The sequence below is a fragment of the Chiloscyllium punctatum genome, unplaced genomic scaffold, assembly GCF_047496795.1.
Source record: "Chiloscyllium punctatum isolate Juve2018m unplaced genomic scaffold, sChiPun1.3 scaffold_518, whole genome shotgun sequence".
NCBI classification, from domain to species: domain Eukaryota; kingdom Metazoa; phylum Chordata; class Chondrichthyes; order Orectolobiformes; family Hemiscylliidae; genus Chiloscyllium; species Chiloscyllium punctatum.
Window position 1 is genome coordinate 73261 of NW_027310252.1, and position 24558 is coordinate 97818.

At 60.3% G+C, this 24558-nt stretch overlaps 1 protein-coding gene across 1 annotated transcript in view; it reads left to right on the plus strand.

Annotated features, from left to right (window-relative positions):
• Positions 1-372: 372 nt before the first annotated feature.
• The window catches only part of LOC140473109 (protein Daple-like), a gene marked incomplete at its 3' end in the record, with an annotated part of 31367 nt that continues 7181 nt past the window's right edge, over positions 373-24558 (plus strand). The window contains exon 1 of the mRNA XM_072567558.1: positions 373-622. Coding sequence (XP_072423659.1) covers positions 512-622 — 111 coding nt within the window. The remainder of the gene's footprint in view (positions 623-24558) is intronic.

The window sequence follows — 24558 nt, forward strand, 5'->3', positions numbered from 1 at the left end:
GTATAATTTTGAGGGAGAGTCAGTAATATTTTAGAGGGTAATTTTGAGGGGGGGTCAGTAATATTTTAGAGTGTAATTTTGAAGGGGGGTCAGTAATATTTTAGAGGGTAATTTTGAGGGGGGGGTCAGTAATATTTTAGAGGGTAATTTTGAGGGAGAGTCAGTAATATTTTAGAGGGTAATTTTGAGGGGGGTCTGTAATATTTTAGAGGGTAATTTTGAGGGCGGGGTCAGTAATATTTTAGAGGGTAATTTTGAGGAAGGGTCTGATCACTGGGAGGAGCCTCTCCAGTTGGCGGAAGTTTCCTGTCTTACACAGGAAGAGTTGGCTGGTTGAGTAAGAGTGTGTCAGTGCTTGAGGAAGTGTTTGGGAATATTCCTTCGGCTGATGGTGTGTTCCTGGTTGGTGGTGTTGTTCCTGTCTCTCACTGGGAGCTGATGAAGCCCTGGAAGGAGTTGGCGATGTGTTCCTGACACCGTGCCTATCTGGTGACCGCGCTGTCGGTGAATTATGGAGCTGTCAGGGCGTGCTCTCAGCACCCGGAGACGATCTGTCCTCAAGAGTGACTCTCAGCTCAGTTACAAACTACAGCAGTTCATGCAGAGCCCATTGGTCAACTGGGTAAGTGCTTCTGAGTAAGGCTGGGTCTCTCCCCGTGTCTCTGTCTCAGTCTCTCCCCATGTCTCTGTCTCGGTCTGTCTCTCAGTCTCTCCCCGTGTCTCTGTCTCAGTCTCTGTATCTGAGTCTCTCCCTGTGTCTCTGTCTCGGTCTGTCTCTCAGTCTCTCCCCGTGTCTCTGTCTCAGTCTCTGTATCTCAGTCTCTCCCTGTGTCTCTGTCTCGGTCTCTCTGTATCTCAGTCTCTCCCCGTGTCTCTGTCTCAGTCTCTCTGTATCTCAGTCTCTCCCCATGCCTCTGTCTCAGTCACTCTGTATCTCAGTCTCTCCCCGTGTCTCTGTCTTGGTCTGTCTCTCAGTCTCTCCCCGTGTCTCTGTCTCAGTCTCTCCCTGTGTCTCTGTCTCAGTCTCTCTGTATCTCAGTCTCTCTGTATCTCAGTCTCTCCCCGTGCCTCTGTCTCAGTCTCTCTGTCTCTCAGTCTCTCCCCGTGTCTCTGTCTCAGTCTCTCTGTATCTCAGTCTCTCTGTATCTCAGTCTCTCCCCGTGCCTATGTCTTAGTCTCTGTATCTCAGTCTCTCCCCGTGTCTCTGTCTCGGTCTGTCTCTCAGTCTCTCCCCGTGTCTCTGTCTCAGTCTCTCTGTATCTCAGTCTCTCCCCGTGCCTCTGTCTCAGTCTCTGTATCTCAGTCTCTCCCCGTGTCTCCGTCTTGGTCTGTCTCTCAGTCTCTCCCCGTGCCTCTGTCTCAGTCTCTCTGTATCTCAGTCTCTCCCCGTGTCTCTGTCTCAGTCTCTCTGTATCTCAGTCTCTCCCCGTGTCTCTGTCTCGGTCTGTCTCTCAGTCTCTCCCCGTGTCTCTGTCTCAGTCTCTCTGTATCTCAGTCTCTCCCCGTGTCTCTGTCTCGGTCTGTCTCTCAGTCTCTCCCCGTGCCTCTGTCTCAGTCTCTCTGTATCTCAGTCTCTCCCCGTGTCTCTGTCTCGGTCTGTCTCTCAGTCTCTCCCCGTGTCTCTGTCTCGGTCTCTCTGTATCTCAGTCTCTCCCCGTGTCTCTGTCTCAGACTCTGTATCTGAGTCTCTCCTCGTGTCTCTGTCTCGGTCCCAGTAAATCCCTTTGTTAGATTAGAAGCTGTCTGAAAATTGGGGCACAGACAGCCTCCCCCCTTCAATACATTATCTTTGCCAACATGGCACCTATTGTTGAAAATGTAACTTTAAAAAAAGGTTCTGGGATTTACATATGAAAGAACTGTAACCAACATGGTCATTCTAAAAGATGAGAGACTTAACAAATAATCCAGGCCTTTTTCAACATATAATTTCAGGTACATCACACTGTAAACTTTTGCTATAAGTTCTGTGTCTTACGATCTTACACCTGGTGAAGGAGCAGCACTCCGAAAGCTAGTGCTTCCAATTAAACCTGTTGGACTATAACCTGGTGTTGTGTGATTTTTAACTTTGTCCACCCCAGTCCAACACCGGCCCCTCCAAATCTCTCTATCTCAGTCTCTGTTTCAGCATGTCTCAGTCTCTCTGTGTGTCTCTGCCTTAGTCTCTGTCTCTCTGTCTCAGACTTTCCCTGCGATTCAGTCTCAATCTTTCCATATCTCAGTCTCTCTCAGTATGGCTCAGTCTCTCTGTCAGTCCCTGTCTCTGTTTTTCTCCTCTCTCTCTCTGTCTCAGTCCCTGTCTCTGACCCTCTCTCTGTCTCAGTCCTGTCTCTGCCCCTCTCTCTCTCTCTGTCTCAGTCCCTGTCTCTCTCTCTCTCTCTCTCTCAGTCCTGTCTCTCTCTCTCTCTCTCTCTCAGTCCTGTCTCTCTCTCTCTCTCTGTCTCAGTCCCTGTCTCTCTCTCTCTCTCTCTCTCAGTCCTGTCTCTGCCTCTCTCTCTCTGTCTCAGTCCTGTCTCTGCCCCTCTCTCTCTCTCTCTGTCTCAGTCCCTGTCTCTCTCTCTGTCTCAGTCCTGTCTCTGCCCCTCTCTCTCTCTCTCTCTCTCACTCTCTCAGTCCCTGTCTCTCTCTCTCTCTCTCTGTCTCAGTCCTGTCTCTGCCTCTCTGTCTCAGTCCCTAACTCTCTCTCTCTCTCTCTCAGTCCTGTCTCTGCCTCTCTCTCTCTGTCTCAGTCCTGTCTCTGCCCCTCTCTCTCTCTCTCTGTCTCAGTCCCTGTCTCTCTCTCTGTCTCAGTCCTGTCTCTGCCCCTCTCTCTCTCTCTCTCACTCTCTCAGTCCCTGTCTCTCTCTCTCTCTCTCTCTGTCTCAGTCCTGTCTCTGCCTCTCTGTCTCAGTCCTGTCTCTGCCCCTCTCTCTCTCTCTCTCTCACTCTCTCAGTCCCTGTCTCTCTCTCTCTCTCTCTGTCTCAGTCCTGTCTCTGCCTCTCTGTCTCAGTCCCTAACTCTCTCTCTCTCTCTCTCTGTCTCAGTTCTGTCTCTGCCTCTCTCTCTCTCTGTCTGTCTGTCACAGTCTCACTTGGTATTGATCTATCTCACACTTAATTACTGTCTGTCTCCCTCACTATCTCCATCTGCATCTGTCTCCCTTCTCTCCCTCTCGCCATTCCTGTCTCTCAAGTTCTCTCTCTTTAACACTCTCTCTCCCCAGTTTGCTCCCTCAATCCCTACCTCACCATCTCGACCTCTACCTTTATCTTTCTCTCCCTCTAACTCCCCTCCCTTCTCTCTGTCCTAAAGATGATGTTTGAGGAGTTGCTGTTGGACTGGGCTGAATAGCTGTGATCCATTGCAGTTGAACGTTGAGCTGTCTGAATGAGCCAGACAATAACCCCGGGTGTTTTGGGATCTTCCTTTGTACACTGTTAACTCTTGTTTCTGCGCTCCTATACGAGATAGATGGGTTCAATGCTCTCACTGTAAGTGGAGGTGTGTCAGTCCGGTACAGCTGAGTTGCAATGACAGTGACATTCCGCACAGCAAGAGCCCAAAACAGCAATAAGATGTTGTTGAGGTCATCAGCGATGGGTTAGGGTTAAGTACTGGCCCCAAGACCCCTGGGAGGACTCCCTCCTGCTCTTCCTTCAGTAGTGGCTGTGTAGAAATCTCCCTCAGCACTGACCCTCTGACAGTGTGGCACTCCCTCAGCACTGACCCTCCAACAGTGCCCGCTCCCTCAGCACTGACCCTCCGACAGTGCGGCGCTCCCTCAGCACTGACCCTCCGACAGTGCCCACTCCCTCAGCACTGACCCTCCGACAGTGTGGCACTCCCTCAGCACTGACCCTCCGACAGTGCCCACTCCCTCAGCACTGACCCTCCGACAGTGCCCGCTCCCTCAGCACTGAGCCTCCGACAGTGCCCACCCCCTCAGCATTGACCCTCCGACAGTGCGGCACTCCCTCAGCACTGACCCTCCGACAGTGCCCACTCCCTCAGCACTGACCCTCCGACAGTGCCCACTCCCTCTGCACTGACCCTCCGACAGTGTGGCACTCCCTCAGCACTGACCCTCCGACAGTGCCCACTCCCTCAGCACTGACCCTCCAACAGTGCCCGCTCCCTCAGCACTGACCCTCCGACAGTGCGGCGCTCCCTCAGCACTGACCCTCCGACAGTGCGGCGCTCCCTCAGCACTGACCCTCCGACAGTGTGGCACCCACTCAGCACTGACCCTCTGACAGTGCGGCGCTCCCTCAGCACTGACCCTCCGACAGTACCCACTCCCTCAGCACTGACCCTCTGACAGTGTGGCACCCACTCAGCACTGACCCTCTGACAGTGCAGCACTCCCTCAGCACTGACCCTCCGATAGTACCCACTCCCTCAGCACTGACCCTCTGACAGTGTGGCACCCACTCAGCACTGACCCTCTGACAGTGCGGCGCTCCCTCAGCACTGACCCTCCGACAGTGCGGCGCTCCCTCAGCACTGACCCTCTGACAGTGCGGCATTCCCTCAGCACTGACCCTCTGACAGTGCGGAGCTCCCTCAGCACTGACCCTCCGACAGTGCCCACTCCCTCAGTACTGACCCTCCGACAGTGCCCGCTCCCTCAGCACTGAGCCTCCGACAGTGCCCACCCCCTCAGCATTGACCCTCCGACAGTGCGGCACTCCCTCAGCACTGACCCTCCGACAGTGCCCACTCCCTCAGCACTGACCCTCCGACAGTGCCCACTCCCTCTGCACTGACCCTCCGACAGTGCCCACTCCCTCAGCACTGACCCTCCGACAGTGCCCACTCCCTCAGCACTGACCCTCCGACAGTGCCCACTCCCACAGCACTGACCCTCTGACAGTGCCCACTCCCTCAGCACTGACCCTCCGACAGTGCCCACTCCCTCAGCACTGACCCTCCGACAGTGCCCACCCCCTCAGCACTGACCCTCCAACAGTGCTGCATTCCCTCAGTGCTGACCCTCCGACAGTGCCCACTCCCTCAGCACTGACCCTCTGACAGTGCCCACTCCCTCAGCACTGACCCTCCGACAGTGCCCACTCCCTCAGCACTGACCCTCTGACAGTGCCCACTCCCTCAGCACTGACCCTCTGACCTTCGGGTCGGGACGGGCCTGAGGGGGTGGGGTCACCGAGCGGTTGTTTGGCCGGTTGGGCCTGTCGTGTTGGTTGTGGTGGTTTAACCACAGGGCGGAGAATGTTCTGGAAGGGAAACAGCAAGTGGAATCCGTGGAGGAGGATGACGTGGTGAGCTGCGTGTCGTGGGAGAATGGAGGCCCCAAACAGCCTGTTCGGGCTCTCTCCCTGGGCGTGTGTCTGCGGTGAGGCCTTCGTGGGGGAGTCTCCCTTCCTCCTGGGTGCCAACCTGCGCACAGGAAGATCCCAGAAGTAGCAGTGGCCGTGATTCCCCTGGAGATGCCTTTCCCTGCTCTCGTCCCCAGTTGGTCGGGGGATTAGGTATTTGCCCCAGGGGTGGGCTGTTTGCCCCAGCCACATCCAAGAGTGAACATGGCGCCTGACACTGGGCAGTGTGTGGGGTGGTTGGAGAGGGGAGTGTTGGGTTTAACACCAGGGCATTTAGCTGTTTAACTATCGGAGGGCAGTGACGACACTGGACAGGGAGTATGGAGGACATTCCGGGGAGTGGGGGGAAGGGGGGAGGGGGGGTGAGGTCATTCAGCCATGGGGACGGGCTGGATAGACCTCCAGCTGTCTCCCTTGAGCTTTGGGATGGCACGGTGGTTCATTGGGTTAGCACAGCACCAAGGACCCAGGGTCGATCCCAGACTCGGGCGACTGTCTGTGTGGAGTTTGCACGTGTCCCATAGTGCCCAGGGATGTGCGGGTTAGGGTGGATTGGCCGTGGGAAATTGTCCCATAGTGCCCAGGGATGTGCAGGTTAGGGTGGATTGACCGTGGGAAATTGTCCCATAGTGCCCAGGGATGTGTAGGTTGGGAGCATTAGTCAGGGGTGGATGTAGAGTGACTTGGGAGGGGAATGGGTGTGGGTGGGTCACTCCTCAGAAGGTCAGTGTGGACACCCTCTCAGTGTGCGGCCTGTTGTGACTCTCCCTCCTTCTCCCTCTCAGTGTGCGGCCTGTTGTGACTCTCCCTCCCTCTCAGTGTGCGGCCTGTTGTGACTCTCCCTCCCTCCCTCTCAGTGTGCGGCCTGTTGTGACTCTCCCTCCTTCTCCCTCTCAGTGTGCGGCCTGTTGTGACTCTCCCTCCCTCCCTCTCAGTGTGCGGCCTGTTGTGACTCTCCCTCCCTCTCAGTGTGCGCCCTGTTGTGACTCTCCCTCCTTCTCCCTCTCAGTGTGCGGCCTGTTGTGACTCTCCCTCCCTCCCTCTCAGTGTGCGGCCTGTTGTGACTCTCCCTCCCTCCCTCTCAGTGTGCGGCCTGTTGTGACTCTCCCTCCCTCTCAGTGTGCGGCCTGTTGTGACTCTCCCTCCCTCTCAGTGTGCGCCCTGTTGTGACTCTCCCTCCCTCTCAGTGTGCGGCCTGTTGTGACTCTCCCTCCTTCTCCCTCTCAGTGTGCGGCCTGTTGTGACTCTCCCTCCCTCCCTCTCAGTGTGCGGCCTGTTGTGACTCTCCCTCCTTCTCCCTCTCAGTGTGCAGCCTGTTGTGACTCTCCCTCCCTCCCTCTCAGTGTGCGGCCTGTTGTGACTCTCCCTCCCTCTCAGTGTGCGCCCTGTTGTGACTCTCCCTCCTTCTCCCTCTCAGTGTGCGGCCTGTTGTGACTCTCCCTCCCTCCCTCTCAGTGTGCGGCCTGTTGTGACTCTCCCTCCCTCCCTCTCAGTGTGCGGCCTGTTGTGACTCTCCCTCCCTCTCAGTGTGCGGCCTGTTGTGACTCTCCCTCCCTCTCAGTGTGCGCCCTGTTGTGACTCTCCCTCCCTCTCAGTGTGCGGCCTGTTGTGACTCTCCCTCCCTCCCTCTCAGTGTGCGGCCTGTTGTGACTCTCCCTCCCTCTCAGTGTGCGCCCTGTTGTGACTCTCCCTCCCTCCCTCTCAGTGTGCGGCCTGTTGTGACTCTCCCTCCTTCTCCCTCTCAGTGTGCGGCCTGTTGTGACTCTCCCTCCTTCTCCCTCTCAGTGTGTGGCCTGTTGTGACTCTCCCTCCCTCCCTCTCAGTGTGCGCCCTGTTGTGACTCTCCCTCCCTCCCTCTCAGTGTGCGGCCTGTTGTGACTCTCCCTCCCTCCCTCTCAGTGTGCGGCCTGTTGTGACTCTCCCTCCCTCTCAGTGTGTGGCCTGTTGTGACTCTCCCTCCCTCCCTCTCAGTGTGCGCCCTGTTGTGACTCTCCCTCCCTCTCAGTGTGCGGCCTGTTGTGACTCTCCCTCCCTCCCTCTCAGTGTGCGCCCTGTTGTGACTCTCCCTCCCTCCCTCTCAGTGTGCGGCCTGTTGTGACTCTCCCTCCCTCCCTCTCAGTGTGCGGCCTGTTGTGACTCTCCCTCCCTCTCAGTGTGCGGCCTGTTGTGACTCTCCCTCCCTCCCTCTCAGTGTGCGGCCTGTTGTGACTCTCCCTCCCTCTCAGTGTGCGGCCTGTTGTGACTCTCCCTCCCTCTCTCTCTCAGTGTGTGGCCTGTTGTGACTCTCCCTCCCTCCCTCTCAGTGTGCGGCCTGTTGTGACTCTCCCTCCCTCCCTCTCAGTGTGCGGCCTGTTGTGACTCTCCCTCCCCCTCAGTGTGCGGCCTGTTGTGACTCTCCCTCCCTCCCTCTCAGTGTGCGGCCTGTTGTGACTCTCCCTCCCTCCCTCTCAGTGTGCGGCCTGTTGTGACTCTCCCTCCTTCTCCCTCTCAGTGTGTGGCCTGTTGTGACTCTCCCTCCCTCCCTCTCAGTGTGCGCCCTGTTGTGACTCTCCCTCCCTCCCTCTCAGTGTGCGGCCTGTTGTGACTCTCCCTCCCTCCCTCTCAGTGTGCGGCCTGTTGTGACTCTCCCTCCCTCTCAGAGTGTGGCCTGTTGTGACTCTCCCTCCCTCCCTCTCAGTGTGCGCCCTGTTGTGACTCTCCCTCCCTCCCTCTCAGTGTGCGGCCTGTTGTGACTCTCCCTCCCTCCCTCTCAGTGTGCGCCCTGTTGTGACTCTCCCTCCCTCCCTCTCAGTGTGCGGCCTGTTGTGACTCTCCCTCCCTCCCTCTCAGTGTGCGGCCTGTTGTGACTCTCCCTCCCTCTCAGAGTGTGGCCTGTTGTGACTCTCCCTCCCTCCCTCTCAGTGTGCGCCCTGTTGTGACTCTCCCTCCCTCCCTCTCAGTGTGCGCCCTGTTGTGACTCTCCCTCCCTCCCTCTCAGTGTGCGGCCTGTTGTAACTCTCCCTCCTTCTCCCTCTCAGTGTGCGGCCTGTTGTGACTCTCCCTCCTTCTCCCTCTCAGTGTGTGGCCTGTTGTGACTCTCCCTCCCTCCCTCTCAGTGTGCGCCCTGTTGTGACTCTCCCTCCCTCCCTCTCAGTGTGCGGCCTGTTGTGACTCTCCCTCCCTCCCTCTCAGTGTGCGGCCTGTTGTGACTCTCCCTCCCTCTCAGTGTGTGGCCTGTTGTGACTCTCCCTCCCTCCCTCTCAGTGTGCGCCCTGTTGTGACTCTCCCTCCCTCTCAGTGTGCGGCCTGTTGTGACTCTCCCTCCCTCCCTCTCAGTGTGCGCCCTGTTGTGACTCTCCCTCCCTCCCTCTCAGTGTGCGGCCTGTTGTGACTCTCCCTCCCTCCCTCTCAGTGTGCGGCCTGTTGTGACTCTCCCTCCCTCTCAGTGTGCGGCCTGTTGTGACTCTCCCTCCCTCCCTCTCAGTGTGCGGCCTGTTGTGACTCTCCCTCCCTCCCTCTCAGTGTGTGGCCTGTTGTGACTCTCCCTCCCTCCCTCTCAGTGTGCGGCCTGTTGTGACTCTCCCTCCCTCTCAGTGTGCGGCCTGTTGTGACTCTCCCTCCCTCCCTCTCAGTGTGCGGCCTGTTGTGACTCTCCCTCCCTCCCTCTCAGTGTGCGGCCTGTTGTGACTCTCCCTCCCTCTCAGTGTGCGGCCTGTTGTGACTCTCCCTCCCTCCCTCTCAGTGTGCGGCCTGTTGTGACTCTCCCTCCCTCCCTCTCAGTGTGCGGCCTGTTGTGACTCTCCCTCCCTCCCTCTCAGTGTGTGGCCTGTTGTGACTCTCCCTCCCTCCCTCTCAGTGTGCGGCCTGTTGTGACTCTCCCTCCCTCCCTCTCAGTGTGCGCCCTGTTGTGACTCTCCCTCCCTCTCAGTGTGCGGCCTGTTGTGACTCTCCCTCCCTCCCTCTCAGTGTGCGCCCTGTTGTGACTCTCCCTCCCTCTCAGTGTGCGGCCTGTTGTGACTCTCCCTCCCTCCCTCTCAGTGTGCGGCCTGTTGTGACTCTCCCTCCCTCCCTCTCAGTGTGCGGCCTGTTGTGACTCTCCCTCCCCCTCAGTGTGCGGCCTGTTGTGACTCTCCCTCCCTCCCTCTCAGTGTGCGGCCTGTTGTGACTCTCCCTCCCTCCCTCTCAGTGTGTGGCCTGTTGTGACTCTCCCTCCCTCCCTCTCAGTGTGCAGCCTGTTGTGACTCTCCCTCCCTCCCTCTCAGTGTGTGGCCTGTTGTGACTCTCCCTCCCCCTCAGTGTGCGCCCTGTTGTGACTCCCCCTCCCTCTCAGTGTGCGGCCTGTTGTGACTCTCCCTCCCTCCCTCTCAGTGTGCGCCCTGTTGTGACTCTCCCTCCCTCCCTCTCAGTGTGCGGCCTGTTGTGACTCTCCCTCCCTCCCTCTCAGTGTGCGGCCTGTTGTGACTCTCCCTCCCTCCCTCTCAGTGTGCGGCCTGTTGTGACTCTCCCTCCCTCCCTCTCAGTGTGTGGCCTGTTGTGACTCTCCCTCCCTCCCTCTCAGTGTGCGGCCTGTTGTGACTCACCCTCCCCCTCAGTGTGCGGCCTGTTGTGACTCTCCCTCCCTCCCTCTCAGTGTGCGGCCTGTTGTGACTCTCCCTCCCTCCGTCTCAGTGTGCGGCCTGTTGTGACTCTCCCTCCCTCCCTCTCAGTGTGCGGCCTGTTGTGACTCTCCCTCCCTCCCCCTCAGTGTGTGGCCTGTTGTGACTCTCCCTCCCTCCCTCTCAGTGTGCGGCCTGTTGTGACTCACCCTCCCCCTCAGTGTGCGGCCTGTTGTGACTCTCCCTCCCTCCCTCTCAGTGTGCGGCCTGTTGTGACTCTCCCTCCCTCCGTCTCAGTGTGCGGCCTGTTGTGACTCTCCCTCCCTCCCTCTCAGTGTGCGGCCTGTTGTGACTCTCCCTCCCTCCCCCTCAGTGTGTGGCCTGTTGTGACTCTCCCTCCCTCTCAGTGTGCGGCCTGTTGTGACTCTCCCTCCCTCCCTCTCAGTGTGCGGCCTGTTGTGACTCTCCCTCCCTCCCTCTCAGTGTGTGGCCTGTTGTGACTCTCCCTCCCTCCCCCTCAGTGTGTGGCCTGTTGTGACTCTCCCTCCCTCTCAGTGTGCGGCCTGATGTGACTCTCCCTCCCTCCCCCTCAGTGTGCGGCCTGTTGTGACTCTCCCTCCCTCCCTCTCAGTGTGCGGCCTGTTGTGACTCTCCCTCCCTCTCAGTGTGCGGCCTGTTGTGACTCTCCCTCCCTCCCTCTCAGTGTGCGGCCTGTTGTGACTCTCCCTCCCTCCCTCTCAGTTGCGGCCTGTTGTGACTCTCCCTCCCTCTCAGTGTGTGGCCTGTTGTGACTCTCCCTCCCTCCCTCTCAGTGTGCGGCCTGTTGTGACTCTCCCTCCCCCTCAGTGTGTGGCCTGTTGTGACTCTCCCTCCCTCCCTCTCAATGTGCAGCCTGTTGTGACTCTCCCTCCCTCCCTCTCAATGTGCAGCCTGTTGTGACTCTCCCTCCCTCTCAGTGTGCGGCCTGTTGTGACTCTCCCTCCTTCTCCCTCTCAGTGTGCGGCCTGTTGTGACTCTCCCTCCCTCTCAGTGTGCGGCCTGTTGTGACTCTCCCTCCCCCTCAGTGTGCGGCCTGTTGTGACTCTCCCTCCTTCTCCCTCTCAGTGTGCGGCCTGTTGTGACTCTCCCTCCCTCCCTCTCAGTGTGCGCCCTGTTGTGACTCTCCCTCCCTCCCTCTCAGTGTGCGGCCTGTTGTGACTCTCCCTCCCTCCCTCTCAGTGTGCGGCCTGTTGTGACTCTCCCTCCCTCCCTCTCAGTGTGCGGCCTGTTGTGACTCTCCCTCCCTCCCTCTCAGTGTGTGGCCTGTTGTGACTCTCCCTCCCTCCCCCTCAGTGTGTGGCCTGTTGTGACTCTCCCTCCCTCTCAGTGTGCGGCCTGATGTGACTCTCCCTCCCTCCCCCTCAGTGTGCGGCCTGTTGTGACTCTCCCTCCCTCCCTCTCAGTGTGCGGCCTGTTGTGACTCTCCCTCCCTCTCAGTGTGCGGCCTGTTGTGACTCTCCCTCCCTCCCTCTCAGTGTGCGGCCTGTTGTGACTCTCCCTCCCTCCCTCTCAGTTGCGGCCTGTTGTGACTCTCCCTCCCTCTCAGTGTGTGGCCTGTTGTGACTCTCCCTCCCTCCCTCTCAGTGTGCGGCCTGTTGTGACTCTCCCTCCCCCTCAGTGTGTGGCCTGTTGTGACTCTCCCTCCCTCCCTCTCAATGTGCAGCCTGTTGTGACTCTCCCTCCCTCCCTCTCAATGTGCAGCCTGTTGTGACTCTCCCTCCCTCTCAGTGTGCGGCCTGTTGTGACTCTCCCTCCTTCTCCCTCTCAGTGTGCGGCCTGTTGTGACTCTCCCTCCCTCTCAGTGTGCGGCCTGTTGTGACTCTCCCTCCCCCTCAGTGTGCGGCCTGTTGTGACTCTCCCTCCTTCTCCCTCTCAGTGTGCGGCCTGTTGTGACTCTCCCTCCCTCCCTCTCAGTGTGCGCCCTGTTGTGACTCTCCCTCCCTCCCTCTCAGTGTGCGGCCTGTTGTGACTCTCCCTCCCTCCCTCTCAGTGTGCGGCCTGTTGTGACTCTCCCTCCCTCCCTCTCAGTGTGTGGCCTGTTGTGACTCTCCCTCCCTCCCTCTCAGTGTGCGGCCTGTTGTGACTCTCCCTCCCTCCCTCTCAGTGTGCGCCCTGTTGTGACTCTCCCTCCCTCCCTCTCAGTGTGCGGCCTGTTGTGACTCTCCCTCCCTCCGTCTCAGTGTGCGCCCTGTTGTGACTCTCCCTCCCTCCCTCTCAGTGTGCGGCCTGTTGTGACTCTCCCTCTCTCCCCCTCAGTGTGTGGCCTGTTGTGACTCTCCCTCCCTCTCAGTGTGCGGCCTGTTGTGACTCTCCCTCCCTCCCTCTCAGTGTGCGGCCTGTTGTGACTCTCCCTCCCTCCCCCTCAGTGTGTGGCCTGTTGTGACTCTCCCTCCCTCTCAGTGTGCGGCCTGTTGTGACTCTCCCTCCCTCCCCCTCAGTGTGTGGCCTGTTGTGACTCTCCCTCCCTCTCAGTGTGCGGCCTGTTGTGACTCTCCCTCCCTCCCTCTCAGTGTGCGGCCTGTTGTGACTCTCCCTCCCTCCCTCTCAGTGTGCGGCCTGTTGTGACTCTCCCTCCCTCTCAGTGTGCGGCCTGTTGTGACTCTCCCTCCCTCCCTCTCAGTGTGCGGCCTGTTGTGACTCTCCCTCCCTCCCTCTCAGTTGCAGCCTGTTGTGACTCTCCCTCCCTCTCAGTGTGTGGCCTGTTGTGACTCTCCCTCCCTCCCTCTCAGTGTGCGGCCTGTTGTGACTCTCCCTCCCCCTCAGTGTGTGGCCTGTTGTGACTCTCCCTCCCTCCCTCTCAATGTGCAGCCTGTTGTGACTCTCCCTCCCTCCCTCTCAATGTGCAGCCTGATGTGACTCTCCCTCCCTCTCAGTGTGTGGCCTGTTGTGACTCTCCCACCCTCCCTCTCAGTTGCGGCCTGTTGTGACTCTCCCTCCTTCTCCCTCTCAGTGTGCGGCCTGTTGTGACTCTCCCTCCCTCTCAGTGTGCGGCCTGTTGTGACTCTCCCTCCCCCTCAGTGTGCGGCCTGTTGTGACTCTCCCTCCTTCTCCCTCTCAGTGTGCGGCCTGTTGTGACTCTCCCTCCCTCTCAGTGTGCGCCCTGTTGTGACTCTCCCTCCCTCCCTCTCAATGTGCAGCCTGTTGTGACTCTCCCCTCTCCCTCTCAGTGTGCGGCCTGTTGTGACTCTCCCTCCCCCTCAGTGTGCGGCCTGTTGTGACTCTCCCTCCTTCTCCCTCTCAGTGTGCGGCCTGTTGTGACTCTCCCTCCCTCTCAGTGTGCGGCCTGTTCTGACTCTCCCTCCTTTTCCCTCTCACTGTGCAGCCTGTTGTGACTCTCCCTCCCTCCCTCTCAATGTGCAGCCTGTTGTGACTCTCCCTCCCTCTCAGTGTGCGGCCTGTTGTGACTCTCCCTCCCCCTCAGTGTGCGGCCTGTTGTGACTCTCCCTCCTTCTCCCTCTCAGTGTGCGGCCTGTTGTGACTCTCCCTCCCTCTCAGTGTGCGGCCTGTTCTGACTCTCCCTCCTTTTCCCTCTCACTGTGCAGCCTGTTGTGACTCTCCCTCCCTCCCTCTCAGTGTGCGGCCTGTTGTGACTCTCCCTCCCTCTCAGTGTGCGGCCTGTTGTGACTCTCCCTCCCCCTCAGTGTGCGGCCTGTTGTGACTCTCCCTCCTTCTCCCTCTCAGTGTGCGGCCTGTTGTGACTCTCCCTCCCTCTCAGTGTGCGGCCTGTTCTGACTCTCCCTCCTTCTCCCTCTCACTGTGCAGCCTGTTGTGACTCTCCCTCCCTCCCTCTCAGTGTGCGGCCTGTTGTGACTCTCCCTCCCTCCCTCTCAGTGTGCGGCCTGTTGTGACACTCCCTCCCTCCCTCTCAGTGTGCGGCCTGTTGTGACTCTCCCTCCCTCCCTCTCAGTGTGCGGCCTGTTGTGACACTCCCTCCCTCCCTCTCAGTGTGCGGCCTGTTGTGACTCTCCCTCCCTCCCTCCCTCTCAGTGTGCGGCCTGTTGTGACTCTCCCTCCCTCTCAGTGTGCGGCCTGTTGTGACTCTCCCTCCCTCCCTCTCAGTGTGCGGCCTGTTGTGACTCTCCCTCCCTCCCTCTCAGTGTGCGGCCTGTTGTGACTCTCCCTCCCTCCCTCTCAGTGTGTGGCCTGTTGTGACACTCCCTCCCTCTCCCTCTCAGTGTGTGGCCTGTTGTGACTCTCCCTCCCTCTCAGTGTGCGGCCTGTTGTGACTCTCACTCCCCCTCAGTGTGCGGCCTGTTGTGACACTCCCTCCCTCTCCCTCTCAGTGTGTGGCCTGTTGTGACTCTCCCTCCCTCTCAGTGTGCGGCCTGTTGTGACACTCCCTCCCTCTCCCTCTCAGTGTGTGGCCTGTTGTGACTCTCCCTCCCTCTCAGTGTGCGGCCTGTTGTGACTCTCCCTCCCTCTCAGTGTGCGGCCTGTTGTGACTCTCCCTCCCTCCCTCTCAGTGTGCGGCCTGTTGTGACTCTCCCTCCCTCTCAGTGTGCGGCCTGTTGTGACTCTCCCTCCCTCTCAGTGTGCGGCCTGTTGTGACACTCCCTCCCTCCCTCTCAGCCTGTGGCCTGTTGTGACACTCCCTCCCTCTCCCTCTCAGTGTGCGGCCTGTTGTGACTCTCCCTCCCTCCCTCTCAGCCTGTGGCCTGTTGTGACACTCCCTCCCTCTCCCTCTCAGTGTGTGGCCTGTTGTGACTCTCCCTCCCTCTCAGTGTGTGGCCTGTTGTGACTCTCCCTCCCTCCCTCTCAGTGTGCGGCCTGTTGTGACTCTCCCTCCCCCTCAGTGTGCGGCCTGTTGTGACTCTCCCTCCCTCCCTCTCAGTGTGCGGCCTGTTGTGACTCTCCCTCCCTCCCTCTCAGTGTGCGGCCTGTTGTGACTCTCCCTCCTTCTCCCTCTCAGTGTGTGGCCTGTTGTGACTCTCCCTCCCTCCCTCTCAGTGTGCGCCCTGTTGTGACTCTCCCTCCCTCCCTCTCAGTGTGCGGCCTGTTGTGACTCTCCCTCCCTCCCTCTCAGTGTGCGGCCTGTTGTGACTCTCCCTCCCTCTCAGTGTGTGGCCTGTTGTGACTCTCCCTCCCTCCCTCTCAGTGTGCGCCCTGTTGTGACTCTCCCTCCCTCCCTCTCAGTGTGCGGCCTGTTGTAACTCTCCCTCCTTCTCCCTCTCAGTGTGCGGCCTGTTGTGACTCTCCCTCCTTCTCCCTCTCAGTGTGTGGCCTGTTGTGACTCTCCCTCCCTCCCTCTCAGTGTGCGCCCTGTTGTGACTCTCCCTCCCTCCCTCTCAGTGTGCGGCCTGTTGTGACTCTCCCTCCCTCCCTCTCAGTGTGCGGCCTGTTGTGACTCTCCCTCCCTCTCAGTGTGCGGCCTGTTGTGACTCTCCCTCCCTCCCTCTCAGTGTGCGCCCTGTTGTGACTCTCCCTCCCTCTCAGTGTGCGGCCTGTTGTGACTCTCCCTCCCTCCCTCTCAGAGTGCGCCCTGTTGTGACTCTCCCTCCCTCCCTCTCAGTGTGCGGCCTGTTGTGACTCTCCCTCCCTCCCTCTCAGTGTGCGGCCTGTTGTGACTCTCCCTCCCTCTCAGTGTGCGGCCTGTTGTGACTCTCCCTCCCTCCCTCTCAGTGTGCGGCCTGTTGTGACTCTCCCTCCCTCTCAGTGTGCGGCCTGTTGTGACTCTCCCTCCCTCCCTCTCAGTGTGCGGCCTGTTGTGACTCTCCCTCCCTCCCTCTCAGTGTGCGGCCTGTTGTGACTCTCCCTCCCTCCCTCTCAGTGTGTGGCCTGTTGTGACTCTCCCTCCCTCCCTCTCAGTGTGCGGCCTGTTGTGACTCTCCCTCCCTCCCTCTCAGTGTGCGCCCTGTTGTGACTCTCCCTCCCTCTCAGTGTGCGGCCTGTTGTGACTCTCCCTCCCTCCCTCTCAGTGTGCGGCCTGTTGTGACTCTCCCTCCCTCTCAGTGTGCGGCCTGTTCTGACTCTCCCTCCTTCTCCCTCTCACTGTGCAGCCTGTTGTGACTCTCCCTCCCTCCCTCTCAGTGTGCGGCCTGTTGTGACTCTCCCTCCCTCCCTCTCAGTGTGCGGCCTGTTGTGACACTCCCTCCCTCCCTCTCAGTGTGCGGCCTGTTGTGACTCTCCCTCCCTCCCTCTCAGTGTGCGGCCTGTTGTGACACTCCCTCCCTCCCTCTCAGTGTGCGGCCTGTTGTGACTCTCCCTCCCTCCCTCCCTCTCAGTGTGCGGCCTGTTGTGACTCTCCCTCCCTCTCAGTGTGCGGCCTGTTGTGACTCTCCCTCCCTCCCTCTCAGTGTGCGGCCTGTTGTGACTCTCCCTCCCTCCCTCTCAGTGTGCGGCCTGTTGTGACTCTCCCTCCCTCCCTCTCAGTGTGTGGCCTGTTGTGACACTCCCTCCCTCTCCCTCTCAGTGTGTGGCCTGTTGTGACTCTCCCTCCCTCTCAGTGTGCGGCCTGTTGTGACTCTCACTCCCCCTCAGTGTGCGGCCTGTTGTGACACTCCCTCCCTCTCCCTCTCAGTGTGTGGCCTGTTGTGACTCTCCCTCCCTCTCAGTGTGCGGCCTGTTGTGACACTCCCTCCCTCTCCCTCTCAGTGTGTGGCCTGTTGTGACTCTCCCTCCCTCTCAGTGTGCGGCCTGTTGTGACTCTCCCTCCCTCTCAGTGTGCGGCCTGTTGTGACTCTCCCTCCCTCCCTCTCAGTGTGCGGCCTGTTGTGACTCTCCCTCCCTCTCAGTGTGCGGCCTGTTGTGACTCTCCCTCCCTCTCAGTGTGCGGCCTGTTGTGACACTCCCTCCCTCCCTCTCAGCCTGTGGCCTGTTGTGACACTCCCTCCCTCTCCCTCTCAGTGTGCGGCCTGTTGTGACTCTCCCTCCCTCCCTCTCAGCCTGTGGCCTGTTGTGACACTCCCTCCCTCTCCCTCTCAGTGTGTGGCCTGTTGTGACTCTCCCTCCCTCTCAGTGTGTGGCCTGTTGTGACTCTCCCTCCCTCCCTCTCAGTGTGCGGCCTGTTGTGACTCTCCCTCCCCCTCAGTGTGCGGCCTGTTGTGACTCTCCCTCCCTCCCTCTCAGTGTGCGGCCTGTTGTGACTCTCCCTCCCTCCCTCTCAGTGTGCGGCCTGTTGTGACTCTCCCTCCTTCTCCCTCTCAGTGTGTGGCCTGTTGTGACTCTCCCTCCCTCCCTCTCAGTGTGCGCCCTGTTGTGACTCTCCCTCCCTCCCTCTCAGTGTGCGGCCTGTTGTGACTCTCCCTCCCTCCCTCTCAGTGTGCGGCCTGTTGTGACTCTCCCTCCCTCTCAGTGTGTGGCCTGTTGTGACTCTCCCTCCCTCCCTCTCAGTGTGCGCCCTGTTGTGACTCTCCCTCCCTCCCTCTCAGTGTGCGGCCTGTTGTAACTCTCCCTCCTTCTCCCTCTCAGTGTGCGGCCTGTTGTGACTCTCCCTCCTTCTCCCTCTCAGTGTGTGGCCTGTTGTGACTCTCCCTCCCTCCCTCTCAGTGTGCGCCCTGTTGTGACTCTCCCTCCCTCCCTCTCAGTGTGCGGCCTGTTGTGACTCTCCCTCCCTCCCTCTCAGTGTGCGGCCTGTTGTGACTCTCCCTCCCTCTCAGTGTGCGGCCTGTTGTGACTCTCCCTCCCTCCCTCTCAGTGTGCGCCCTGTTGTGACTCTCCCTCCCTCTCAGTGTGCGGCCTGTTGTGACTCTCCCTCCCTCCCTCTCAGAGTGCGCCCTGTTGTGACTCTCCCTCCCTCCCTCTCAGTGTGCGGCCTGTTGTGACTCTCCCTCCCTCCCTCTCAGTGTGCGGCCTGTTGTGACTCTCCCTCCCTCTCAGTGTGCGGCCTGTTGTGACTCTCCCTCCCTCCCTCTCAGTGTGCGGCCTGTTGTGACTCTCCCTCCCTCTCAGTGTGCGGCCTGTTGTGACTCTCCCTCCCTCCCTCTCAGTGTGCGGCCTGTTGTGACTCTCCCTCCCTCCCTCTCAGTGTGCGGCCTGTTGTGACTCTCCCTCCCTCCCTCTCAGTGTGTGGCCTGTTGTGACTCTCCCTCCCTCCCTCTCAGTGTGTGGCCTGTTGTGACTCTCCCTCCCTCCCTCTCAGTGTGCGGCCTGTTGTGACTCTCCCTCCCTCCCTCTCAGTGTGCGCCCTGTTGTGACTCTCCCTCCCTCTCAGTGTGCGGCCTGTTGTGACTCTCCCTCCCTCCCTCTCAGTGTGCGCCCTGTTGTGACTCTCCCTCCCTCTCAGTGTGCGGCCTGTTGTGACTCTCCCTCCCTCCCTCTCAGTGTGCGGCCTGTTGTGACTCTCCCTCCCTCCCTCTCAGTGTGCGGCCTGTTGTGACTCTCCCTCCCCCTCAGTGTGCGGCCTGTTGTGACTCTCCCTCCCTCCCTCTCAGTGTGCGGCCTGTTGTGACTCTCCCTCCCTCCCTCTCAGTGTGTGGCCTGTTGTGACTCTCCCTCCCTCCCTCTCAGTGTGCAGCCTGTTGTGACTCTCCCTCCCTCCCTCTCAGTGTGCGGCCTGTTGTGACTCTCCCTCCCTCTCAGTGTGCGGCCTGTTGTGACTCTCCCTCCCTCCCTCTCAGTGTGTGGCCTGTTGTGACTCTCCCTCCCCCTCAGTGTGCGCCCTGTTGTGACTCCCCCTCCCTCTCAGTGTGCGGCCTGTTGTGACTCTCCCTCCCTCCCTCTCAGTGTGCGCCCTGTTGTGACTCTCCCTCCCTCTCAGTGTGCGGCCTGTTGTGACTCTCCCTCCCTCCCTCTCAGTGTGCGCCCTGTTGTGACTCCCCCTCCCTCTCAGTGTGCGGCCTGTTGTGACTCTCCCTCCCTCCCTCTCAGTGTGCGGCCTGTTGTGACTCTCCCTCCCTCCCTCTCAGTGTGCGGCCTGTTGTGACTCTCCCTCCCTCCCTCTCAGTGTGCGGCCTGTTGTGACTCTCCCTCCCTCCCTCTCAGTGTGTGGCCTGTTGTGACTCTCCCTCCCTCCCTCTCAGTGTGCGGCCTGTTGTGACTCTCCCTCCCTCCCTCTCAGTGTGCGCCCTGTTGTGACTCTCCCTCCCCCTCAGTGTGCGGCCTGTTGTGACTCTCCCTCCCTCCCTCTCAGTGTGCGGCCTGTTGTGACTCTCCCTCCCTCTCAGTGTGCGGCCTGTTCTGACTCTCCCTCCTTTTCCCTCTCACTGTGCAGCCTGTTGTGACTCTCCCTCCCTCCCTCTCAATGTGCAGCCTGTTGTGACTCTCCCTCCCTCTCAGTGTGCGGCCCGTTGTGACTCTCCCTCCCCCTCAGTGTGCGGCCTGTTGTGACTCTCCCTCCTTCTCCCTCTCAGTGTGCGGCCTGTTGTGACTCTCCCTCCCTCTCAGTGTGCGCCCTGTTGTGACTCTCCCTCCCTCCCTCTCAGTGTGCGGCCTGTTGTGACTCTCCCTCCCTCCCTCTCAGTGTGCGCCCTGTTGTGACTCTCCCTCCTTCTCCCTCTCAGTGTGCGGCCTGTTGTGACTCTCCCTCCCTCTCAGTGTGCGGCCTGTTGTGACTCTCCCTCCCTCCCTCTCAGTGTGCGCCCTGTTGTGACTCTCCCTCCCTCCCTCTCAGTGTGCGGCCTGTTGTGACTCTCCCTCCCTCCCTCTCAGTGTGCGGCCTGTTGTGACTCTCCCTCCCTCTCAGTGTGCGGCCTGTTGTGACTCTCCCTCCCTCCCTCTCAGTGTGCGCCCTGTTGTGACTCTCCCTCCCTCTCAGTGTGCGGCCTGTTGTGACTCTCCCTCCCTCCCTCTCAGAGTGCGCCCTGTTGTGACTCTCCCTCCCTCCCTCTCAGTGTGCGGCCTGTTGTGACTCTCCCTCCCTCCCTCTCAGTGTGCGGCCTGTTGTGACTCTCCCTCCCTCTCAGTGTGCGGCCTGTTGTGACTCTCCCTCCCTCCCTCTCAGTGTGCGGCCTGTTGTGACTCTCCCTCCCTCTCAGTGTGCGGCCTGTTGTGACTCTCCCTCCCTCCCTCTCAGTGTGCGGCCTGTTGTGACTCTCCCTCCCTCCCTCTCAGTGTGCGGCCTGTTGTGACTCTCCCTCCCTCCCTCTCAGTGTGTGGCCTGTTGTGACTCTCCCTCCCTCCCTCTCAGTGTGCGGCCTGTTGTGACTCTCCCTCCCTCCCTCTCAGTGTGCGCCCTGTTGTGACTCTCCCTCCCTCTCAGTGTGCGGCCTGTTGTGACTCTCCCTCCCTCCCTCTCAGTGTGCGCCCTGTTGTGACTCTCCCTCCCTCTCAGTGTGCGGCCTGTTGTGACTCTCCCTCCCTCCCTCTCAGTGTGCGGCCTGTTGTGACTCTCCCTCCCTCCCTCTCAGTGTGCGGCCTGTTGTGACTCTCCCTCCCCCTCAGTGTGCGGCCTGTTGTGACTCTCCCTCCCTCCCTCTCAGTGTGCGGCCTGTTGTGACTCTCCCTCCCTCCCTCTCAGTGTGTGGCCTGTTGTGACTCTCCCTCCCTCCCTCTCAGTGTGCAGCCTGTTGTGACTCTCCCTCCCTCCCTCTCAGTGTGCGGCCTGTTGTGACTCTCCCTCCCTCCCTCTCAGTGTGCGGCCTGTTGTGACACTCCCTCCCTCCCTCTCAGTGTGCGGCCTGTTGTGACTCTCCCTCCCTCCCTCTCAGTGTGCGGCCTGTTGTGACACTCCCTCCCTCCCTCTCAGTGTGCGGCCTGTTGTGACTCTCCCTCCCTCCCTCTCAGTGTGTGGCCTGTTGTGACACTCCCTCCCTCTCCCTCTCAGTGTGTGGCCTGTTGTGACACTCCCTCCCTCTCCCTCTCAGTGTGCGGCCTGTTGTGACACTCCCTCCCTCTCCCTCTCAGTGTGTGGCCTGTTGTGACTCTCCCTCCCTCTCAGTGTGCGGCCTGTTGTGACTCTCCCTCCCTCTCAGTGTGCGGCCTGTTGTGACTCTCCCTCCCTCCCTCTCAGTGTGCGGCCTGTTGTGACACTCCCTCCCTCCCTCTCAGCCTGTGGCCTGTTGTGACACTCCCTCCCTCTCCCTCTCAGTGTGCGGCCTGTTGTGACTCTCCCTCCCTCCCTCTCAGCCTGTGGCCTGTTGTGACACTCCCTCCCTCTCCCTCTCAGTGTGTGGCCTGTTGTGACTCTCCCTCCCTCTCAGTGTGTGGCCTGTTGTGACTCTCCCTCCCTCCCTCTCAGTGTGCGGCCTGTTGTGACTCTCCCTCCCTCTCAGTGTGTGGCCTGTTGTGAGTCTCCCTCCCCCTCAGTGTGCGCCCTGTTGTGACTCTCCCTCCCTCTCAGTGTGCGGCCTGTTGTGACTCTCCCTCCCTCCCTCTCAGTGTGCGCCCTGTTGTGACTCTCCCTCCCTCCCTCTCAGTGTGCGGCCTGTTGTGACTCTCCCTCCCTCCCTCTCAGTGTGCGGCCTGTTGTGACTCTCCCTCCCTCTCAGTGTGCGGCCTGTTGTGACTCTCCCTCCCTCCCTCTCAGTGTGCGGCCTGTTGTGACTCTCCCTCCCTCTCAGTGTGCGGCCTGTTGTGACTCTCCCTCCCTCTCAGTGTGTGGCCTGTTGTGAGTCTCCCTCCATCTCAGTGTGCGGCCTGTTGTGACTCTCCCTCCCTCTCAGTGTGCGGCTTGTTGTGACTCTCCCTCCCTCTCAGTGTGCGGCCTGATGTGACTCTCCCTCCCTCCCTCTCAGCCTGTGGCCTGTTGTGACACTCCCTCCCTCTCCCTCTCAGTGTGTGGCCTGTTGTGACTCTCCCTCCCTCTCAGTGTGTGGCCTGTTGTGACTCTCCCTCCCTCCCTCTCAGTGTGCGGCCTGTTGTGACTCTCCCTCCCTCTCAGTGTGTGGCCTGTTGTGAGTCTCCCTCCCCCTCAGTGTGCGCCCTGTTGTGACTCTCCCTCCCTCTCAGTGTGCGGCCTGTTGTGACTCTCCCTCCCTCCCTCTCAGTGTGCGCCCTGTTGTGACTCTCCCTCCCTCCCTCTCAGTGTGCGGCCTGTTGTGACTCTCCCTCCCTCCCTCTCAGTGTGCGGCCTGTTGTGACTCTCCCTCCCTCTCAGTGTGCGGCCTGTTGTGACTCTCCCTCCCTCCCTCTCAGTGTGTGGCCTGTTGTGACTCTCCCTCCCTCTCAGTGTGCGGCCTGTTGTGACTCTCCCTCCCTCCCTCTCAGTGTGCGGCCTGTTGTGACTCTCCCTCCCTCCCTCTCAGTGTGCGGCCTGTTGTGACTCTCCCTCCCTCCCTCTCAGTGTGTGGCCTGTTGTGACTCTCCCTCCCTCCCTCTCAGTGTGCGGCCTGTTGTGACTCTCCCTCCCTCCCTCTCAGTGTGCGCCCTGTTGTGACTCTCCCTCCCTCTCAGTGTGCGGCCTGTTGTGACTCTCCCTCCCTCCCTCTCAGTGTGCGCCCTGTTGTGACTCTCCCTCCCTCTCAGTGTGCGGCCTGTTGTGACTCTCCCTCCCTCCCTCTCAGTGTGCGGCCTGTTGTGACTCTCCCTCCCTCTCAGTGTGCGCCCTGTTGTGACTCTCCCTCCCTCCCTCTCAGTGTGCGGCCTGTTGTGACTCTCCCTCCCTCCCTCTCAGTGTGTGGCCTGTTGTGACTCTCCCTCCCTCCCTCTCAGTGTGCGGCCTGTTGTGACTCTCCCTCCCCCTCAGTGTGCGGCCTGTTGTGACTCTCCCTCCCTCCCTCTCAGTGTGCGGCCTGTTGTGACTCTCCCTCCCTCCGTCTCAGTGTGCGGCCTGTTGTGACTCTCCCTCCCTCCCTCTCAGTGTGCAGCCTGTTGTGACTCTCCCTCCCTCCCTCTCAGTGTGTGGCCTGTTGTGACTCTCCCTCCCTCTCAGTGTGCGGCCTGTTGTGACTCTCCCTCCCTCCCTCTCAGTGTGCGGCCTGTTGTGACTCTCCCTCCCTCCCTCTCAGTGTGTGGCCTGTTGTGACTCTCCCTCCCTCCCCCTCAGTGTGTGGCCTGTTGTGACTCTCCCTCCCTCTCAGTGTGCGGCCTGTTGTGACTCTCCCTCCCTCCCCCTCAGTGTGCGGCCTGTTGTGACTCTCCCTCCCTCCCTCTCAGTGTGCGGCCTGTTGTGACTCTCCCTCCCTCTCAGTGTGCGGCCTGTTGTGACTCTCCCTCCCTCCCTCTCAGTGTGTGGCCTGTTGTGACTCTCCCTCCCTCCCCCTCAGTGTGTGGCCTGTTGTGACTCTCCCTCCCTCTCAGTGTGCGGCCTGTTGTGACTCTCCCTCCCTCCCTCTCAGTGTGCGGCCTGTTGTGACTCTCCCTCCCTCCCCCTCAGTGTGCGGCCTGTTGTGACTCTCCCTCCCTCTCAGTGTGCGGCCTGTTGTGACTCTCCCTCCCTCCCTCTCAGTGTGCGGCCTGTTGTGACTCTCCCTCCCTCCCTCTCAGTTGCGGCCTGTTGTGACTCTCCCTCCCTCTCAGTGTGTGGCCTGTTGTGACTCTCCCTCCCTCCCTCTCAATGTGCAGCCTGTTGTGACTCTCCCTCCCTCCCTCTCAATGTGCAGCCTGTTGTGACTCTCCCTCCCTCTCAGTGTGTGGCCTGTTGTGACTCTCCCTCCCTCCCTCTCAGTGTGCGGCCTGTTGTGACTCTCCCTCCTTCTCCCTCTCAGTGTGCGCCCTGTTGTGACTCTCCCTCCCTCCCTCTCAGTGTGCGGCCTGTTGTGACTCTCCCTCCCTCCCTCTCAGTGTGCGGCCTGTTGTGACTCTCCCTCCCTCCCTCTCAATGTGCAGCCTGTTGTGACTCTCCCCTCTCCCTCTCAGTGTGCGGCCTGTTGTGACTCTCCCTCCCCCTCAGTGTGCGGCCTGTTGTGACTCTCCCTCCTTCTCCCTCTCAGTGTGCGGCCTGTTGTGACTCTCCCTCCCTCTCAGTGTGCGGCCTGTTCTGACTCTCCCTCCTTCTCCCTCTCACTGTGCAGCCTGTTGTGACTCTCCCTCCCTCCCTCTCAATGTGCAGCCTGTTGTGACTCTCCCCTCTCCCTCTCAGTGTGCGGCCTGTTGTGACTCTCCCTCCCCCTCAGTGTGCGGCCTGTTGTGACTCTCCCTCCTTCTCCCTCTCAGTGTGCGCCCTGTTGTGACTCTCCCTCCCTCTCACTGTGCAGCCTGTTGTGACTCTCCCTCCCTCCCTCTCAGTGTGCGGCCTGTTGTGACTCTCTCTCCCTCCCTCTCAGTGTGCGGCCTGTTGTGACACTCCCTCCCTCCCTCTCAGTGTGCGGCTTGTTGTGACTCTCCCTCCCTCCCTCTCAGTGTGCGGCCTGTTGTGACACTCCCTCCCTCCCTCTCAGTGTGCGGCTTGTTGTGACTCTCCCTCCCTCCCTCTCAGTGTGCGGCCTGTTGTGATTCTCCCTCCCTCTCAGTGTGCGGCCTGTTGTGACTCTCCCTCCCTCCCTCCCTCTCAGTGTGCGGCCTGTTGTGACTCTCCCTCCCTCCCTCTCAGTGTGCGGCCTGTTGTGACTCTCCCTCCCTCCCTCTCAGTGTGTGGCCTGTTGTGACACTCCCTCCCTCTCCCTCTCAGTGTGTGGCCTGTTGTGACTCTCCCTCCCTCTCAGTGTGCGGCCTGTTGTGACTCTCACTCCCCCTCAGTGTGCGGCCTGTTGTGACACTCCCTCCCTCTCCCTCTCAGTGTGTGGCCTGTTGTGACTCTCCCTCCCTCTCAGTGTGCGGCCTGTTGTGACTCTCCCTCCCTCTCAGTTGCGGCCTGTTGTGACTCTCCCTCCCT